General features: G+C 46.9%; 1 protein-coding gene across 1 annotated transcript; it reads left to right on the top strand.

Moving 5' to 3' along the window:
• Nucleotides 1-10,435: 10,435 nt before the first annotated feature.
• On the top strand, nt 10,436-13,938 carry LOC124661434 (50S ribosomal protein L4-like). The gene is made up of 7 exons (XM_047199291.1): nt 10,436-10,562; nt 11,533-11,650; nt 11,846-11,994; nt 12,180-12,287; nt 12,401-12,520; nt 13,273-13,446; nt 13,548-13,938. Exons 1-7 carry the CDS (start codon nt 10,464-10,466, stop codon nt 13,647-13,649), a joined length of 870 nt encoding a protein of 289 aa, XP_047055247.1. The 5' UTR covers nt 10,436-10,463; the 3' UTR covers nt 13,650-13,938.
• The last annotated feature ends 2,553 nt before the right edge of the window (nt 13,939-16,491 follow it).

The following is a 16,491-nucleotide window of genomic DNA, read 5'->3' as shown; positions in this document are numbered from 1 at the left end:
ATGATGGAGTTGCGGATACCGGCGAAGGAGTTTGGTTAACGAGTCCCAGACTGTCGTCGTGGTCGGGGTCCATCCTTAATTGGTATAAGAGGACCGACGAGGACCCAGGGTCGGGGTATGCAACAACGGGTGGGTGTGCGAGGTAGCGGAGGAACATGATTGGCTAGACCTTATACCGGGCCTCACACCAAAGGAAGTGTGGACGGGGAAATTGCCTTGTTGGCACCAAGGTTAAGATCTCTTATGGGTAAAGCAACACACCTCTGCAGAGTGCAAAGAACCGTGACCTGTCACTCCCTGTTCCGGGATATGGAACTGCGAACGCTGCCGGAAAGGAGCTCCATGAAGTTCTAGTAAACCGGTGAAGGTCGACGGACATAGTTCTTCCGAATAAAAGCAACCTTTTGAAGAAATGGTTATGAAAACCTGCATTGGTATTAGACTTTCTGGTCTAATGCTGTAGCTAGTGCATTAAACACCTCTTTCCTATAATGAACTTGTTGAGTACGCTCGTACTCATCCCACTCTTAAATCCCCTGCTTAGATATGGAGGCATCGAAGGAGGATCTACGAGTGCAACTCAAAGGCCGAGGAGTCAACAACTACTTCAAGAGACGGGACCTCGTCGGTGGAGTCGGATATCACATCCAACGAGGAGAAAACATAGTTTAGCCATAGAAGGGAACTAGCTTCTTAAACCTAGCTCCTATTTAGCTAGAATCTATTCATAGCCCTATAGCTAGTCAAATACTCTACAAATAGAGTTCGTGATAAGATTAGACTACGAGTCGTTCTTCCGGAGTTTATTTGCAGCTTTACCTCATTGTAAAGTAGGAGGTCTGTGATGATCTTATGTAACGAGTCGGTGTTGTAATTCTATAGACATACCTTGGACCCGCATATGTTTCTGTTGTACCACTCTGAGCGATATAATACTAGTGGAACGGTGTTTCATTGGTGTTATATCAGACTTGCATACTACACCATGCAGTGGTATGCCGGGTCACCACAGAGGCTCCCTCTCTAAAATCATTTAAAAACATTCCCTGGGGAGTCTCAATACTTCCTTGTTTTTGTTGGGGTTCTACTCGTTGTTATCTTTCCAATAAAATTGGTTTCATCTCAATTGGAGTCCAGATGCAAAAGTTGTCGCATTTTTGGCGACTGGGTCCGCATGCTGGGTGTTGTTGTCGGGCTGCCCGGCACCTAGGACGGCATGTTGGGTGCTGCTACCGAGTCACCTGGTCTGGCCCATCAGGCTCTATGCCGGGTAGGTCGGTACCCTAGTCGGTCCTGCCGGGCTCAGCGTCGGGTGGCTCGATTTTAGCTCAAACGGTTATTTTTCTTGAAGGGGTATAAAAGGGGTCTTAATCCCCATTGTTCCTTAGAGTTCTTGAGCATGTTTTTGACCACCATTCTTGAATCTCTTGAGCTTGATTCTTCGTCGTTTCCTCCCATGATTCTTGCATATTCTTGAGGGGTTTGAGAGAGGAGATCTAGATCTACAACCTCCACCAATTAATTCCTCCTCTAACTGAGGGGAACTCTTGAGATCAAGATCTTGGAGTCATTTTTTGATTTCCACCCTTATTCTTCCTCTCTATTAACCATTGTCTAGGGACATAGTCTTGTCTGCATAATCGTCGGAATCTCGCCGGAACCTTAATTTCGGCGAACTTCGAAAAGATAGTCCGGGCAAAGCCCTGTGCCAGATTTGCACCAAGTTCGTCGTCACGCTGTCGTCACGCTGTAGCGATCTCTCTACTCCAACTTGCTGGAACAAGAAGGAGCCGTCGTTGTCAAGCCGTACGTTTGCAGCACCTCGGAGCCGCCGCACAAGCGACGGAGTTGATCGAGTTGGATCGCCAGGATTGAACGGATCGTGATCGTCTACATCGACACCAACAGTCAAACTTCCACACCCGATTTGGAACGGTATGAAAATCAACTTATCGCATTGTTACATGCTACCGCATCGTTATATGCATCTCCTAGATTAGATTTTGGTGGTTTATTCATTGTTGCATAGGAATTTTTTACTTTCTATGCTACGAATCCCAACAATTACATATAAACATTGATCTATGTTTAGACTATGTTTGCTGGTAAGTGCACCCACCTTCCATGAATAATGAAACTAGGATCAGAGGGTCATGCATGCCAAACCTAAGGCAAGGCTGTTGTCCCTTATATGCTACATCCATCTGGCGGTAGCCAAGGCTGCAAGAACTGAAACCCATGGCAAGAATGTCAGCGAGTTGGTGTTGTAAGGCCACCCTCTTAGAACAATTGTCATCGTGGAGCCCCCTCTAGCAATTCTTCATTAGGTGCCATGTGGACCACGTGGGTGACGTCGATCCACCATTTGTCGTGAAATCAATGGACGCGGGTGAGCTCGACACCATCCTGGGCGTTGAAGGTGCACTGGTAGACATCACATGCCATGTGGCCGCGCCAGAGCGTCTGGGTGCTTGTGACGGAAAGGGTTCGCGAGGCGTGCCAAGTGCGCGCCCTCCACCATCGTGGTGCAACTTTATGCACTACAATCATGATCGATCTCGCGTTGCTTGCTCGTCTGGCGTGCGCGGTCGACCGGATTGAGAAAACTTGAACACGGGTGGTTGAAAAACTATATGTGCAAAGCTACAACATTAGAGCATGTGCCAGTACCATGCAAGGTGCTTGGAAAAATGCTTACAAAATAAACCTATTTTTATTTAATCACTACTACTTATTATGCAACACACGCATCTATAATCTATAATATCTAAATTGGAGCAACCCACTATTAGTATTTCTCTCAACATGCAAGGTGTCCACCTCATCAAGCATCTTAGAGCAATCATAGTATGCCACATCTATTCAACTCTGCCACCTCAGCACAGAAGGATCTCATGAACAGTAACTGCTCCCCTTCATCTTCTTTGGAGCGTTCAGATTTTATTGGAGTGCTTGACGTCGTGGACACAAACCGTCAGGCCCTTCCATGTCAACAAATGAATGCCACAAAGTTTCTATAAATTGCAGACGTTTCGTTTTGTTGAATGTGGCAATATTCATACTCGTCTTAGACGTTTCGTTTTGTTGTTCCATACCGTGGCTACTTTCTCTTCATCTCCCCGGTCTTTAGTTTCGTACTGCCTTTTATTCCGCTACTTTCCCCTTCCCTGCTCCTCTCTGTTTCAAGATCAAGCCATGGCCCCTGCCTACTTCTTTTCCAACCGTCACCACACGAAATAAAGGTTGTTTGCCACTGCACGCCAGGCCATTCCTCTGCCCCATTTTCTTGGCCGTCGGCGTTGGGCGTGCACAGGGCGTGTGTGCAGATTGATTGGTGGTCCTGTCTTCTTGGTGGAGTGAGACGGTCGACCAAGCATCGCCTGGGTTTGAGCGTCCCACGACCGATACGATGTGGTGCACCGTGCACGTCCTGCATCCAGCCATGGCTCCATGGGTCATGGCGTCGGATGTGTCCTCAGGATGTAAGTGGAAGCAACACGGGGCATGCCGCAGCAGTATGTCCAGGCCGAGGCATTGGACGCGTCTCATGTGCCGCCATAAACTTACGGCGAGTGCCCCACTACCGCTGCATGGGCCGGTCGCCGCCCAGTCTTCCTGCCACGATTGGAGTTCATCGGGTTTATGCATCGGTGTGCACATATGGAGCGCGAAAGACAAGTCAATTAGAGCATCTGTGTAAGGCTCATACCCTTTTGCCAATACTGATGTTCAGTTTTACTTCATCGACAATTGACATTGCAACGCTAATCCAAATTTTAATATTCCCACTTATTTCAATCAATTTGCTGAAGAACATATCACGTTCAATCACTTGTATCACTTGGTTATCACGAATAGGCGTCCAGTCGTAGGTTCGTAGCACAGAGCCACAGCCAAAACGAGCAGGAAATCGTTCATCTTAGCTACACCTCATCTTCTATTGTTTTCTACATTTTTCTCCTGCAGGCTAATATATATTCCTATATCAAGGCTAATCATTTCTGAATGAAGCTTGGGACATATTTGCAGGAAGGGCGAACATTAAAGGTGTCGACATTGACCTTCAGTACAAGAAAGATATGCTCATTTTTCCACTTTTTTTTTGTAATAAACAATGAGCAACTATTTGTCTTCGCCCCAGTTTTTGATTTTCCATTTTCAATCAGCGTAACTTCCATGTATTATATCTTTGCCCCAGATTACTTATGTTGTACAACTATACTTAGTAAAAAAAACTCAGCCGCTTAATTCACATTTTACTATCTTTATGATTCTAATACATATGAATGGTCATTTTTCTTCTTATTTATTGTATATCTAATTATTTTATTTATGTATTTTTATGTGTTAAAAATTTCCGCAGCAACGCGCGGGGTATCATCTAGTTTAACTAAACACGTCTCTTTTTTAAGGAAACTAGACACCTCTCCTATACAACTTTTTTTTTCTGAGGGAAAGACATCATGACCACTTTATTGATCAATTAAATAACCATTACATGGTTTACCAGTTGCTGAACAATAAAGCTAGGAGGGTCATCTATCCAAACTTCAAGTTGAACAGCTGACTCCCTAACTAAAATATGAGCAACACAATTAAGCTCTCTAGGGCAATACACATAATTGACTTTATCAAAGGAACTGGCTTGAACTGCGACATCCTGGTATATAGTGTAAGATTGTATTATGTCTCACAATTGATACAAAACTGTTTGGGGTACAAGGGATATAAATAGTAGAGCCAACCGACTAAGCCTAAAACCCTAGCTTGCGTTACAAGTCTAGCTTAACCGAAACATATAATCTAACATCCCCCCGCAGTGTCAACGTGGGGTTCAATCACGTTGAGACTGAAACGAATGTCATGAAACGGCTGTGTTGGCAGTCCCTTGGTAAAGATGTCGGCGAACTGCGCTGTAGTGGGAACATGAAGAACTCGAACTTGGCCCAAAGCAACTTTCTCCCTGACGAAGTGAATATCTATCTCAATATGCTTTGTCCGCCGATGCTGAACTGGATTGTTGTACATGTAAACCGCTGAAATATTATCACAATAAACAATAGTGGCCTGCTGGATGGGACAATGAAGTTCAGCCAACAACTGCCGTAGCCAAACTGTCTCAGCAACTGCATGTGCAACAGCTCGATACTCAGCTTCTGCAGACGAGCGTGAAACCGTAACCTGTCGCTTAGAAGACCATGAAAGCAAATTGTTACCCATAAAAACACGATATCCGGACGTGGACCGACGAGTGTCGGGGCATCCAGCCCGATCCGCATTAGAGTATCTTTGTCAAACTGGTAGGTGAAGTGGTGTTTATGTGAAGGCCATAATCTAATGTTCCTTTTAGATATCTAAGAGTGCGTTTCATGTGATTGTAGTGAGGAACTCGTGGATCATGCATATATAGGCAGACTTGTTGGACAGAATAAGATATTTCTGCGTGTTAGAGTAAGGTATTGTAGTGCACCCGCAATGCTACGGTAGAGAGTTGGGTCTGAGAATGGTTCGCCATCAGCAGAGAGTTTGGCGCTAGTGTCAACGAGGTGTACGAGCAGGCTGACGAGTCAATCATGCCTGCGCGGTTGAGAAGATCTAGAATGTACTGACGTTGGGAAAGAAAAAGACCATTAGAGTCATGTGTAACAGTGATGCCAAGAAAATGATGAAGCACACCAAGATCAGTCATAGAGAATTCAGAGTTAAGCAGTGTAATAATATGATCAAGAAAAGCCTTAGTGGAAGCAGTGAGAATGATATCATCAACATAAAGAAGAAGATAAGCTGTGTGTGTGGAAGTGTGATAGACAAAAAGAGAGGTGTCGGTGAGAGAGGGAGTGAAACCGATTGTTTGAATGTAAGTTGAAAAACGTTGGAACCAAGCCCTAGGGGCTTGTTTAAGACCATAAAGAGATTTTTGAAGGAGACAAACATGATCGGGAGCGAGAGGAGTCTTCGAAGCCTAAAGGTTGTTGACAATAAACAGTTTCTTGGAGAGCACCATGAAGAAAGGCATTTTTGACATCGAGTTGGTGAATGGGCCAAGAAGAGGAAGTGGCGATGCTAAGAACAGTGCGAATAGTGCTAGGCTTGACAACAGGAGAGAAGGTCTCGTCGTAGTCGATGCCGTGCTTCTGCGAGAGAAACCACGACAAACCCGGCGAGCCTTGTAGCGAGAGAGAGTTCCGTCGGAGAGAAATTTTTGGCGGAAAACCCATTTGCCGGAAAAAATATTTGCACCGACAGGGGCGAGGAACAAGGCGCCATGTATCATTGTGAATGAGAGCGAGAAAACTCATCACGCATAGCGGCAGCCCGGTTAGGATCGAGAAGAGCACTTTTGTAGGTTTTAGGGATGGGGGAGATCGGAGAAGTGGTGGCATGAAGATTGAGACGCGGCCCTTTTGGAACGTGAAATCCCGTTTTGGCCCGAGTGCGCATTGTGTGATCATTTGTGGGAGCTTGGGTAGGAACAGCATGGGGTGGTAGAGGTGGAGTGGGATGAACAACGACGTCAGGCGCAGCGGATGAGTCAGACGTCGAAGATGGTGGAATAGGTGGAGAAGGAGCGGCGGGGGAGATGGGTGTATCGGGTGGAGGTGCGGACTCGGCGAGAGGAAGCGGCCGACCCCGCTGTCGCGGCGGTGGAGTCGGCTGAAGGGTCTGCCGCGGCGGCGAGGAGGGCACTCGGGGTGGCGGTAGGAGCGGTGTAGTGGTGAGGAAACCTAGCGGGGTGAGCTATGGGATGATGTAGGGTAGGCGATGGGTCAATGGGAGTTTGGGAGGGTGTCCGTGTGGAGAAAGGGAAGATATGCTCGGAAAAAGTAACGTGCCGAGAGATGTGGACGCGGCCGGAGACGAGATCCGGGCAGCGATAACCTTTGTGTTCATCGAGTATCCTAGAAAGACACGGGGAATGGAGCGAGGTGATAGTTTGTTGGTGGAGATGGCGGCGGTGTTTGGAAAACAAAGACAGCCAAAGACGCGAAGTTCAGAGTAGTTGGGATGACTAAGGTAAAGAGAGTAGAATGGTGTAGAGTTTGTATTGGACTTGTGAGGCCGGATGTTAAGTAAGTAGGTGGCTGTGCGTAAAGCTTCGGCCCAGAATTTTGGTGGCATTAAGGAGTGGATTAAAAGGGTGCGAATGATGTCGTTTATTGTGCGAAGCGAGCGTTACGCCTTGCCGTTTTGAGGTGAAGTGTATGGGCATGAAAATCGGAGAAGAATGCCATGTTGAAGAAAGAAGTTTCGGTTTTGAAAGTTATCAAATTCTTTGCCGTTGTCACATTGGATAAATTTAATGGGAAGAAAGAAGTGTGTGGCGACATATTTTTGAAAGTTTAGGAAAATGGTGTGTACGTCCGATTTGTTGCGTAAAGGAAAAGTCCGGACAAAGTGTGTGAAATCGTCGAGAACGACTAGATAATATTTAAAGCCAGAGACACTAGTATGGGGAGATGTCCATAAATCGCAGTGCAAAAGTTCAAAAGGAAAGGTACTAACAGTAGTAGAGGAACTAAAGGGCAAGCAAACATGTTTTCCTTGCTGACAAGAGGGACAGATGGAGGTATTATGACTATCTTTATTACAATTTATTGAAAATTCGCTAAGTATAGAAGACAAGGTAGCGTTGTGGGGGTGGCCGAGACGGTGATGCCAGAGGTCGACGGACGCCGCCATGGAGGTGGGTGGGTCGTGGGTGGCGGCGCCATGGAGAGTGTAGAGGTCGCCGGAGCTATTGAACCGAGCGATCTCCGCTTTGGTGCAGTAGTCCTTCACAGATAAACCAAACGGATCAAATTCCATAGAAACAAGATTGTCACGGGTGAACTGACGAACAGAAATTAAGTTTTTGATTAGCGCGGGTGCAATAAGGACATCACATAGGAGGAGTTGTTTGGTGGGTGTAGGTATGGTGGTTTGGCCGGTGCAATATATAGGTATAGTAGTGCCGTTTCCTAGGACTATGGATGAAAGTGGTGTGGTGGAAAAATTTGACGAGCATATTACTAGAAGCGAGACATGTGACTAGAAGCACCGGAATCGAAAATCCAGTCCATACCGAGTTTCCCTGGGCAGCGAAGTTGTTCATGGCCTGCAAGAACGCAGATTGGTCCCGGCTCGGTGAAGGAGCGGAGGTCGGTTGATGCGGCGGGGCGGTTGGAGCGGGCGGCATGAGGACGGGCGAAGGCTGAAACATGCGGGGGTGCCGATATGGCATGTATGGCATCCCCCCGTCGTAGTAGGCCGGGGCGGCGTGGTAGGCGTTCGGCGGGCGCGCTGGCCGAGGAGTCCGGGGGAACCGGTGTGGGGGCGAAGACCCGGCGCCCGAGCACCCGTGTAGGCTGGAGGAGCGCCGATCGGAGAGGGGCCGCCCGGGGCATGGACCAAGCCCGAACCATGCCGGTCCGGGGATCATGAGGAGGGCGCCGAGGTAGGCGACGCGGCGAGTGCGTCGGCGCAGGCGTCGGTACCGCCGGTGGCGGGCGCCAAGCGGGAGGAGCGGCGGTGTCGGCGCGGGCGTCGATGCGGGCTGGTGGAGTGGCGGATCGCGGCGGCCGGTACATTGGATTCTTGCCCTTGTAGTTGGGGCTGGGACGCCGGCCCGGGAGGAGGCTGCCCGGCCGAGGGCTGGAAACGGTACCGGGGTCCTGCCGCGGCGGTGGGCTGGCTCGTCGGGCCTGCCGGTGCGAGGAGTAGGCGGCGAGGGCGGCCGGGTGGAGGCGGCGAAGACGTGAGGCCGCGCCTCCCGCCGTGTGAGGTCATCATCGGCGTTCTGCGGCGGGGACCGGATCTCCTTGAAGGAAGGGCGAGGCTGCATGAAGGGAATCATGGCCGCTTGAGTCTTGAACCGGTCGCCGAGCCCTTGGAGAAGGATGTTGATAAGGCGGCGATCGGGCATAGGATCACCTAGTTCGCGAAGCTCATCCGCCATCGTCCGGATGCGGCCGACGGTAGACGGCGAGCGAGGAGTCCCCCGAGGGGTGTTGCGGATCGCGGAGTGGAGGTTGTTGATCCGGGCGTCAGCGTTGTCCTGGAAGAGTTGGCGCAGGGACGCCCAGAGGACGGCGGCGGTGGCGGCCTCACGGAAAACGAGATTGAAAATCTCCGTGGACACGCGTGTGTAGATCCATTGGATGATGGCGAGATCATCCGTGATCCGGCGAGCGTCGTCGGGACGAGGGCGGCGTCGGCGGCGATGTGATGACGGAGGTTGCGGCGCCCGAGGTGAACCTCAAAGAGGTGGCGCCAATGGTAGTAGTTGTGTTGGGCAAGATCTAAAGTAATAGGTATGAAGGGGGTGACATCGGCTATGGTGTCTGTGTAGGAGAGAGGAGTAGCCGTGGTAGGGGTAGAAGAGGCCGAGGCCGAGGCGGCGGCGGCCTTGGCTTGCTGGTCGAAGTAACCAGGCGGCGGCGGCGGCGGCTTAGGTGGCGGCGCCATAGGTCAGGATCGATTAGTCTGATACCATGTAAGATTGTATTATGTCTCACAATTGATACAAAACTGTTTGGGGTACAAGGGATATAAATAGTAGAGCCAACCGACTAAGCCTAAAACCCTAGCTTGCGTTACAAGTCTAGCTTAACCGAAACATATAATCTAACATATAGCATGTGCCAGTGTCGACGAGCCAACTCCTTCCTTCATTCTGTCAACTAATCCTTGGCAATCTGCTTGTACTAGCTATCAAACGCCGGCATCACAATTGATTTGCTAGTGCTAATCCATGTGTAAGGGCCAAAGCTTCGGTAGTAGTAGGATCATAAGTATAGACGATCTTCCTATTACTTGCAGCTAAGAACTTCCCAAAGCTATCCCAGATCACGACACCAGTTGCCCCACTCCTTGTGGCATAGTCAAACGCCGCATCAACATTCACAAACAAAGTTTCCTGGAGCTTTCTGCCAAAATCTTATTTTTCCTGAACAGTCTTCTTCATAGAACTTGTACAATTTGATACCAGCATTCATCTGCAACTCTTTGTTCTTTTTTCTCCACGCACAGTATTCCTTCTCAACCACCAAATACACCATGCTGTTACCGAAATAAGCTCTCTAGGATCTGGTTCAATTATTTGCAATCCTCTGAAATCGCTGTAGCATATCATATACAACTTGGTTTATTGCACCTTACTTACACTGTACAGGCTTTATAAATTCATGTCGAGAAAAATTACGGCCTGCCTCCTAGCATCTGGCCCCTACAGCACAGCCCAACTTCTGTTACATACTACTCTTGGTCTTAGCCCAATCCTGTTTAGCTAATCCAGACGGAGGTAGGAAAACAGGGGGGAGCCCAGCAGCCCCCACGCGGACCAGCCTGTGTGCTTTGCTTCGTCCTCCGCCGCCGCCGCCTCACTCCAGCTTCTCTCTCTCTGCCCCCGGCTCCCCTCTCCCCAGCCGGCGTTTCCCCCGGCCGCCGCCGCCACCACTGCATCATCTCCACACCCGAGCCGATCCATGCGCGCCCTCGCCCACGCCGCGTCGCTCCTGCGTCGCGCCACGGCGTGCACGCCGCAGGTCGCCGCCGGCGGCCGCGACGTCCCGCTCCTCGCGAAGGTCTGGCTCTGGTACTCCCTCCTCCCACCCCCATAGCATGGCTTCTTGGAATCAGCCAGGCTACTGCTACGCCCTGCGCCCGTTCGAGTGCGTTTGGGTCGTTGTTTGGGTAGGGTTTATGAGTGGTTGAGGAACAGGGATCTGGGCGCGCCCTTGAGGATGGCAACTTAATTAGTGCTGCTCAACGGATTGTATGGCGGATTAATTCTTGGCTGCTTGGTGTATTGGAAATGATGAAAGTGTAAATATAGCAGTATGAGCTTTCGGTGATTTGGTTCGTCCACAAATACATTATGTGGTTTGTCATCATACTGTTAGGGGGTCCGTTTATCCAAGTGTATGCTAATTGATGACATGTTCATGGTTTGTTCCATTCCAGTTTACGCTCTAGTAAAATGCTGACTGTAGGAAAGGTTCAAGCAGTGGAACAATATGTGATGGCACGACTCTGTTTTGAATTAATTCCAGAAGTCGGGGATAATCAAATTGCAACACAAAGTATCCATTGGATAATGTCACTGCCACATCAGAATGAATTACTGGCAGATATATTCGCTAGAGCTTTGTTTCAAGCAGAAATATTCAGCTACATATCTACATTTTCACTTAAATCTTACTTTAGCTGTTACACGTTGCAATATGTTTGGCTTGCCTGATCTCCTAAAGTTGTATGAACTGTGTACCAACATATGCGCTACATCTGTGATGTGCTTCAACCTCATGGAACATTTGATTTCTGATAGTTTAAACAGTTGACAGTAATTTATGCACCCTTGTTGGCTTTGCTAGGATGCCAAGAATAGAATTATCATATTGATACAACGTTACTAATGATTAGCAAAGGGCAGTCATGTGTTTTGTGCAATGTTCAAATGGATCTTTTGTCCTCTTTTGTAGTGAAGTCCCTTTGGCACATTTAATGGCATGTTGCTCCAGTTCTTCCTTCTGAGTTAGCATTCTTCATTTGCAGATTTTCCCAAATGTCTACTGCAGCAGGTATTCTACTCTTTCAGCTCCAGTAAATGAAGCGCTGATTCCTCCAGAACTTCTGTCTAGCAAGGCTGTTTGGACACCAGACAGAGAGCTTGGTACGTTTCTAGTATATATTATCCATTTGGTGCTATCATAGTGGTGTCTCTCTCGAACGGCCTACACAATATTTGATTTAAGCAACAGAGATCTCTTTGATGACTCTGTGCTTTTAGTTAGATTGAGATTTTAGTTTCTTGAACAGGAGTTTCAAATTGTGCTGAGTTGTAATTAATCTTAATTTTGCATTACAGGGCAGTATGAGGACTTAGTTTCTAGGGTAACAAACTTCCATAGTGAGGACAAGGGATTTATGGTTCTGGATGGTGATGTTTTCGATGTTCCAATTAGGAAGGACATTGTTCACCGAGTAGTAAGGTGGCAGCTTGCTAAAAGACAGCAGGTGCACACTACGATCTCTCCTTTTCTTTTGATTGCCTACAGATTTTGAGCTCCCAAATCATGTGATCCGTTGTATATTATGTTGGTATGATATCAGTACTTCAGTTGCATATTTAAGTTGTATCTGTCTTTCAAGAATATTTTGTGCTGCACCTTTTGGTAATTGCATGCACCTGTCTTTCACAGGGGACACACTCGACTAAAACTATCAGTGAAGTGAGTGGCACAGGAAGAAAGCCTTATAAGCAAAAAGGAACTGGAAGAGCACGTCATGGAACATTGCGTGGTTGTCAGGTCAGACTACTCGATCTTGATAGTATATCAGTCATATGATTGTTACTGCATAGGCTGGGGACATATCTCATCTTGTTTGTGCTTCGACTAAGCTAATATTTAGACTGCAACAGTTTCGAGGCGGTGCAACCATGCATGGCCCTAAACCACGAAGCCATGCACACAAGTTGCCAAAGAAAGTACGACGTCTGGGACTTAAGATAGCTTTGTCTGCTCGAACAGCTGAGGGCAAGGTATCTGCCCCTTTACTAAATTATTAATGTGTATCTTCCTGGATGCTCTCAATTCTATTATTCAAGATTGTTTCTCTATCTGATCGAGTCGTGGATAATCATGATACAAAAGCATTTCCTGCCTTATGCAGTTATCCACGACTCAATCAGGTATAATCGTCTCATTTCCTGCCTTATGTGGCTATGCCTGAATAACTATTTGTGATGCAAAATTATTTTGGTATTTAATCCTGGACCCTGGTTTAGCAGTCTGCTTCAAGCTGCAGAAATAATCATGTCTATCATTTGCTAGAACTTTGTGATAATTGCTGATCAGCATGTCACCATGGGATGGCAAGGAATTGTTTTGCTATGTTTTATGGAGAACAGGTTAACCAGTTGCTAGTTCCGTGTAGATGGTTTTCTGTGTATGTCTTGCCTTAGTGGTCAACATAAATGGTTTAAGATAAATTGAGATTACTAGAGCCTATTTTTTCTAGGAAGTATTATGTTGTTACTTACAAGATTTAACATTGAGCTTGTATTGTTTGCATGTCTTCCTGTAAGAGTAAAAACTTATTGGAATCTATTGAGCAATATGGCGGTAAACTTGGTTTATGCAACATTTCACTGAATTCGCCATCACATCTTTTATTCTGCATTCGAATACTCAATTATCTATATAAAAGACGGTCTGGATTTTCTCCATTTGAATTCATTCTTTGTAGTAAATATGTATGTATGGAAAATTTCCTGAGCATGTTTTTTTATAGCTCTGCATCTTTGAGGACTTAGAAGTCCCTAGCCACAAGACAAAAAACATTGTGCAGTACATAAAGCAGATGGATGATACAAAGAAGGTCCTGTTGGTGGATGGAGGCGACATCGATAAGAAGTTAAAGCTCGCTACACAAAATCTTCACTATGTCAATGTCATTCCGTCAGTTGTAAGTGTCTCGGAATCTCAGCAGCTGTGAAGAATAGTCATATTGACGGCATTTTTGTTACCCAAGATCACTGTGCTGATGCTTAATATCTTCAAACACAGGGTCTGAACGTGTACAGCATCCTGCAGCATGACACCCTTGTAATGACTCGAGATGCCATCAACAGAATTGTTGAACGGATGCACACCCCCATCAACCGCTAGCAAGCAGGGGTTCGGCCAAATCCAACACCACTAGTTTGTCCCAAATGTGCTTCCATTTTGCTGAAGCTATGGTACCATTTGTTTTCCCATCTCAGAATGCTATGTTTACATGAGCTAGTCATTTTGATAAACATGAAATTCTCCTGGATGTAATGTGTCATAGTAGGGAACAAATGGGTTACTCCCCAACCTTAGGATTTGAATAAAATTTGATTTTGTCTGCAAAAATCGAGATGTTATTCCTATGGTTTACAACTTATCACGATTCATGATTTTGTTTGTCAGTCCATTATATTGTCTGATTGGTTCATGCATTAAGCTGCGAAATTGTGATACATAAGCAGCATTGTAACATATAAATGTATGGATTACACTGCACCTCCCCTTTTCTCCCGACAGATGCAAAATCTGTGTGTCATGCGTTTGCCCTCATGTTGACCAGACAACCCAGGAAGTTGCATGTAAGTATACCTGATCGCATCCTTGCGCTCAACATAGGATTATCGTTTTCACATAACATTCCGAAGTATCTAGGGTCCAGGTTTGATGGTCAAACTCAATAGACAACCTGCTCTAGGCAAGGTTACCCATGATGGGTCGATACAAATCAGATGGCGTTTGGAATCTTGACATGATATGTGGGTGTAGATATTGATGAAAACGGTTTATACCTGGTGGTTTACCATGAACTTGTTGGATGCATCAATCTCTACACATCAGATAGAGATGATGAGCAAGTGAAGAGGGGTAAGAACTATCAGTCAGAGAGGACCTTGTTTGGTGTCTTCCTAGCCTACATGTATGAAGTGAAAGCTCCTACACCTCACGTCGATTAGCAGGTCGAGGTAAAACTTGGGGCTCTACTTCAGTAGTTGGTGTTGTTACAAAACCCACGCCTAAGGAATGACGGCGGCCACTGCTCCGACCCTCCTAGCTACTGCCCCACAACCTCTTGCTCCGGTAGAGCTCTTCTTGAAGAAGGCGCAAAAGACAACATCACCCATATTGGTGGTGATCAATATGCACAACGGAGGTTGTCGAGGTACAGTGGTAAGAATCCATAAGGCGCCACTATCGAGTTGTAGATTTGGTGTGTCAAATGTCGGGGGCAAGGAAGGTGGGATCGCCATCGCCCGAGGGGCAATCCGTGTCGGCAACTTAGAGCTTCCAAGGAAACTTGATATGTACGATCTATACATGTAATCTGTAAAGGGAGGCACCAAGGATGAGGAACGAAGGCGACCGGAGAGGGGAAGTGATGCCAACGAAATATATGTGCATACCGACAAGGTTGTTAGAATCGTGATTCTGAATCGGGTCGGAACCCTATGATAGAATCACAAATCGCAGGATCGTAAGTGTCATAACCGTAATATTATAGATTCTACTAAGTAGAATTGTATAACCGGTCTACATAACTTGGATCTTGGATTGTGAAGATGTAGAATAACATGACAGACATTGTCACTCTGACAACTTTTGCATGCCACTGATGTGAGTGGTTTGGAGGCCGAATCATGGAAGACAGGAAGAGGACGTGAGTGGATCACAGGATCAATAATCTACGCGAAGGCAACGGCAATGGATAAATTCGGGCGAGCCTTGGAAACCTATAGGACCTAAAATGCAACAGGAGATTTGGGAGCAATTTACATACGTCACTGGCGATCTGGCGATATATGGCTCTCGTCTCCAGAGACACAGACACAAGTTTTCTTCCACCGATCATCCCTTTTGGGTTTCTTACGCCCACCCATCCAAGGGTGTAAATGGACAGGATAATTTCCGCATTGAATCTGGCTTCAAATTTGTTTGAAGGTATCCATAGTTAGTAGTTATTGAATTATCGTGTTCATTTGGCCAGCATGTTCAGTTCTATTTTTCTTTACCATTGGTAGAATGGTGGTTCAGCTACTTAGATTATATTTGTACCACCTTGTGAATGCTTAAGTTTTGTCCTAAACTATGTGTCCCTATTCTTATCTAATTGACTCATGAAAGGATAAAAGGTTAAAACCCTCCCAAAACTATAATTATGTGCCCATGAAAATATCTGACTATTTTTTTTTTGTTTCCGGTCCAAGTCCTCACCATTTCCGATTCGATTCCGCGGTTCGGTATAACCGCATTCTAAACCGCAACCACTCAATATCCGATCCGATATGAATTCAAGAGAAAAATATGGTATAAGTAAAATCCGATCCGTTCCGATCGGTTTACATCTGAGGAATCCTTTCTCCGAAGGCCTCTTCGGTGGCAGTTTACATATGTTCTGTTCTGTTTGGCCAGTTTAGTATACTAGGAGTAACATAAAGTTGTCGTCCGTAGAAAAAAGTTTGAGGTGAAAAGCCCATCAATCATGCCGGTTAGTAGGTAAAGCGGCGAATGGATGAACCAAAGGGGTTACGTACCTACGTTGCCTGTCAATCAGATCGACATTGCTACCGGTGTTGCGCCGTCGGGAAGTGGGGCCGTGGGGGTAAGCTTTCCGCCGTACCAACAAACCGGAAAAACAAAGCAAGTAAAGAACGGTTAATGGTGGCTGCTGTACTGTACGTGGCTACATGCTCGGCTGGTTCCACTTCCACGCCTCCACTCCACTCCAAGAGGAGAGAGCGGCGGACGTGGAGAGCACCGCGCCCAGCAGCCAGCCGGCAGGCAGGCCGATCGGTCCTTCGCTTTCAGTGATCCATCGCATGTAACCATCCTGTTTGGGCAAAGCTCTTTCTGTGGGGGCGATCCGTCTCTCTGCACGATACGTTACCTAGCCAGCTAGCTAGAGAAAATTGCATAAACTGTCTATTGTTGCCGTTGCTGTTGCGCAAACTACTCTCCCTCCATC

Source organism: Lolium rigidum, chromosome 6 (genome assembly GCF_022539505.1).
Source record: "Lolium rigidum isolate FL_2022 chromosome 6, APGP_CSIRO_Lrig_0.1, whole genome shotgun sequence".
NCBI classification, from domain to species: Eukaryota; Viridiplantae; Streptophyta; class Magnoliopsida; order Poales; family Poaceae; genus Lolium; species Lolium rigidum.
Note: the sequence above shows the minus strand (reverse complement) of the source record. Positions and strands in the feature narration are given on the sequence as shown.